The 4798-nt window shown below is 46.7% G+C and overlaps 1 protein-coding gene across 1 annotated transcript in view; it reads left to right on the top strand.

Annotated features, from left to right (window-relative positions):
• Positions 1–565: 565 nt before the first annotated feature.
• The window catches only part of PGM2 (phosphoglucomutase 2), a 28144-nt gene continuing 23911 nt past the window's right edge, over positions 566–4798 (top strand). Inside the window, exon 1 of the mRNA XM_026675309.2 lies at positions 566–633. Coding sequence (XP_026531094.2) covers positions 574–633 — 60 coding nt within the window. The 5' untranslated portion in view covers positions 566–573. The remainder of the gene's footprint in view (positions 634–4798) is intronic.

The raw sequence follows: 4798 nt of genomic DNA, 5'->3' as shown, positions 1-4798 counted from the left end.
TTGGCTGGGATCTGTTGCAACCAGGCGCCCCCCTCAAAAAAGTAAGAAAAAATGTGGTTTGGCTGACATCTGTTGCAAACAGGTGCCCCCCTCAAAAAAGAAAGAAAAATTGGGGTTTGGCTGGGATCTGTTGCAACCAGGCGCCCCCCAAAAAAGCAAGAAAAAATTGCGGTTTGGCTGGGATTTGTTGCCACCAGCCCCCAAAAAAGCAAGAAAAATTGGGGTTTGGCTGGGATCTGTTACAATCAGGCGCCCCCAAAAAAAAAGCAAGAAAAAATGGGGTTTGGCTGGGATTTGTTGCAACCAGGCGACCCCCAAAGCAAGAAAAATGGGGTTTGGCTGGGATTTGTTGCAACCAGGCGACCCCCAAAGCAAGAAAAATGGGGTTTGGCTGGGATTTGTTGCAACCAGGCGACCCCCAAAAAAAGCAAGAAAAAATGGGGTTTGGCTGGGATTTGTTGCAACCAGGAACCCCCCGCCCACAAAATCACCCTTGACTCCGCCTCCCGGGGGGCGGGGCCTGCGGAGGGAGCCGGCAGCCCGGCCCTTCCCTGCGCGTCTTTCTGCATCCGGATGGCGGGGGAGGCGGATCGAGCCCGGGCGGCGGCGGCCCAGTGGCTTCTCTGGGACAAGGTGAGAGATCGGAAGGGATCCCGAGGCTGCATCGCCCCCGGGGGCTGCCCAGATTCCCGATCTATGCCCTCCCTCCGCGGCGCTCCGGGGTTGGGGGGAGGTTGGGTTTCCTGGTGGTCTCTCCTCCTTTGGCTAAGGCTTTGTTCCGAGGCTAGCAGGTGCATGGCGGGGATCTCTTGCAACCAGGCTCCCCCTCTCCAAAAAAAACCCAAGAAAAAACTGGGGTTTGACTGGGGATCTGTTGCAACCAGATGGCCCCCAAGAAAAGCAAAAAAAAAAAAAAATCGGGTTTGGCTGGAGATCTGTTGCAACCAGGCGCCCCCCCAAATTACCGAAAAAATTGGGGTTTGACTGGATCTGTTGCCACCAGGTGCCTGCCCCCCCAAAAACAAGAAAAAACTGGGGTTTGACTGGGGATCTGTTGCAACCAGACATCCCCACCAAAAAATAAACCAAAGAAAAATTGGGGTTTGGCTGGGATTTGTTGCAGCCAGATCCCCCCCCCAAAAAAAAAACCAAGTAAAAAATGAGGTTTGGCTGGGATCTGTTGCAACCAGGCAACATGCCCCCCCAGAAAAGCAAGAAAAGTGGGGTTTGGCTGGGGATCTGTTGCAATCAGGAAAAACCATGGTTTGACTGGGCGCCCCCTCCCAAAAAAGAAAAAACAAACCCAAGGGGTGAAAAAATCAGAGTTAGGGCGCCCCCAACTCTCCACCCTGGCATTCCTTTGAATTGCTCCAATGGATTTAAAACGGGGGTCCCCTTTTTCAATACCTCCCCCAGGAAGAAAAAATGGGGGTTTTGTGCAGTGGGGGGGGGCTGGTTTTGCTGGGTTTCTGGCCAAAATGTGTGGGTGGCTCCTTCTTGTCCTTCTTCCCTGGCAGAAAATCTGATAGGACTTCAAGGCCCAAGCAGGATTTGAACTGGCGGTTTCCGGGTTGAAGTCCCTGAGGCTTATTGCATGCCTTGGCTGTCATTCAAGGCTACTCCTAATAGTAAATAAATCAGATGCGCTCCGACAGCCAGTTTGCAAAACGTCCCATCGTCCTGGCTTGCTTGATTTAACCATCAATCAAGGCAGTTTGTCTCACAACTCTACTATATATAGAGAACATTACAAAAAGGATACTACAGCCCTGTGCTTCTCAGTCATTGCTCAATAGGCAGGTCATCCTCGACTTAGAACAGTTCCTTTAGTGGCCGCCCGAAGTTACAACAGTGCTGGGGAAAGAAAAAGGGACTTTTGTCACATTGCAAGCATCCCTGCCGTCACATGATTGACATTTGGATGCTTGGCAACTGGACTCGCGGGCCAAGTGCCTGTCAGTCTGAATTCTGAAGTCCCACAAGGTCTTGACTTTTTCATTCTCCAGAACCTTCTCAACCTGATGTTCCCAGTAGTTGTTACTATATTATTATTATTATTATTATTATTATTATTATTATTATTATTATTATTATTATTATTATTATTATTATTATTATTATTATTATTATTTGGCTAGAGCCAGCCTGTTATTCTTGCTTCATTTCTATTGAATTCTCTGAGGTTTGTGGCTTCACTGGAAATTATGTCAACCTTTATCTGGGGTCTTTATCCAAAGTTTTTATTCAGTATTTGTATAAAAGTAGCCTGCAGGAAGAAGCAGGATGAAAATGGGTGGTAATGGGGTGATGATAGAGAATTACTGGGATGATAAGCCCCCTTCCTCTTCTGGTCCTAAATGATTGTGTCACACCTTAGCTGTGCTATGGTGTAAGATTGTGGTTTCCTAACAAGTTGAGAGCCGGTCTGGCGTGCCAACGAACAGCTTAAAAAAACTACGAATTCAGGAATCCCTTTGGAAAAAAATATAGTAAAGGGAGGAAAAAAAAAGGCCAAAGGAAAAGACAAAAAAAAGGCTAAGGGGGGGGGGGGACCGGCTCCCCACAATCTCAAAAGAGGCTCCGGGGGGACCTTCCGGGCCACCCGGGGGGGCGCCCCCCCCACAAGAAGGGGGCGCGGCAACAACCGGAAAACGGAAAAACCACACCCCCAGGAAAAAACAAAACACCCACAACCAAAAAAACCAATAAAAAGAAAAAAAAAAAAAAAAAGGCGGAAGGGAGGAATGTTTAATGGACACAAATGAGCCCAGAACTTCTATTGCTAAGTGAAACATTTGTTAAAGGAAATTGCTCCCTTCTACTTCCTTGTGTGTCCAATCACACTTGGCCAATAAAGAATCCTTTCTTTCTTTCTTTCTTTCTTTCTTTCTTTCTTTCTTTCTTTCTTTCTTTCTTTCTTTCTTTTCTTTCTGTCTGTCTGTCTGTCTGTCTGTCTGTCTGTCTGTCTGTCTGTCTGTCTATGATCTTTCTGCTGCAGTTGTTCCTGCAGTTGTTCACTGCCGTTGTTAGTAAAATGGTTGTTGAGTGAATCTGGCTTCCCCGTGGACTTTGCAAAAGGGGGAAATCACATGACCCCAGGACGCTGCAACCATCATAAATAGGAGTCGGTTGCCAAGCCTCTGAATTTTCATCACATGACCGTGGGCAAGCTGCAGCGGTTGTAAGTGTGAAAAACGGCCGTATGTCCCTTTTTTCACTAAACATTACAAGTTGAGAACTACCTGTATATGTTCTGACCCAAACCTGGTTCCAAGAGAGAAAACACGAGGCAAAGGTAACAGCACAACTTTTTAATGTTGCATTTACGAATCCCGTTCTTTCACTGGTAAAAGGCTGCTTCCAACTAATTAGCTCCGATAAGAAAAGAGCCTTGCCAAGTTTTTGCAAGGCTGCCAAGAACACCAGATAAAGTTACTACACAATAAATCAAATAATCTCCAAATACCAACTCAGATATTCCTAACGTCCACCAGGCTCGAGTATCAAACTTCTTTGCTTCCTGCAAAGAACTCCGGTTTCTCAGCTGGCTTTTATCTCTTAAGCGAGGGGCCATTACTTGCAGCCTTACTCCCAAGTTGCCTGTGCTGCTGCAGCTCCACTTTCCTTCGAGCAGCCCTGTGTGCACCCGCGCTGGGCACAGGCTCCTCGGGGGCCTCTTCATCACTGCTGCCAGCCCCCACAATCTCCAAAGGCAGTACTTCACTCCCTGATGGTCCTGGCCTCATCCCTGCCTCACACACAGGCCCTTCATCTGAGTCCTCGCTCTCCGAGGCCTCAGCTGTCCTCACCTGCTGCTGGCGAACCACAACAGTATGGTAGCCATTGGTGTTTATTTGCATTTTAATGCCCTGCTTAGGCAGCTTAATTTAATTATCTTTTTTTCCATCTCAGTGGCACCTGAATTATGAAATAAATGAGTAAAAATAAAGAGTCTCCATTCCAGATAGTGACCAGGCCTTTTAATTAATTGATCAAATTTAGGTACCACCCATCCCATGCTCCGAGGGACTCTGTGACATCTACAGAAGTATTGAGGATGGCTTGAGAAATAAATCTTGGGGCAATCCATAACAGAAGTGTGTTATGGGGTCTCCTTGAATGGGGGGGGTGGACTAGAAGACCTCCAAGGTCCCTTCCAACTCTCTTATTCTGGCATTCAGTGTGCTGGGTTATTTCAATTGGGCATTGAAAAGTCTTTGTAGGGTCTCTTGGAAACCTAACCCAACTCACAGGACACACCTCATTGTATCCTGCATAAGATGTAGCCCAGCCTAGAGCAGAGATTGAATCACATAAATTGAATCATTCCGGGATTTTATTTTATGAAAAGGTTAAAGCACATAGTGTGTTCTACAAGCACGTGGTGCTTAGGACACGCGATGATCCCAATTAAATTTTAGAGCTCTCTGGAACGCTTTTACATCCTGGTGATTACATTCAACTAATCAGTGCTGTCTATTTTTCAAAGGAGAATGGAATGGAAAATAGAATAGAAAATAGAATAGAATCATCATCATCTTGGAACAGCTGCATAATCCCTTGCGGGGTTAGTTGCAGGGCAACTGAATGGAGCTAGCAGAGTGTTTAAGGGCCGGATCCCCTTCCTGTCGCCAGTGTGGAGTTTTTTTCAGCAGATATATTCTCATTGTGCCCAGAGAGAGAAATCTCTGCCTATACTTAGGGTTAGGGCTAGGGCTAGGGCTAGGCCGCTACACCACAGAATATGCAATGGAATGGGATGGAGAGTAGAGTAGAATAGAATAGAATAGAATAGAAT

Source organism: Notechis scutatus, chromosome 4 (assembly GCF_049901735.1).
Source record: "Notechis scutatus isolate UNSWTSFEM ecotype Mainland chromosome 4, rNotScu1.2, whole genome shotgun sequence".
NCBI classification, from domain to species: domain Eukaryota; kingdom Metazoa; phylum Chordata; class Lepidosauria; order Squamata; family Elapidae; genus Notechis; species Notechis scutatus.
The sequence above is the reverse complement of the archived record's forward strand: the minus strand, read 5'-3'. Positions and strand labels throughout refer to the sequence as shown.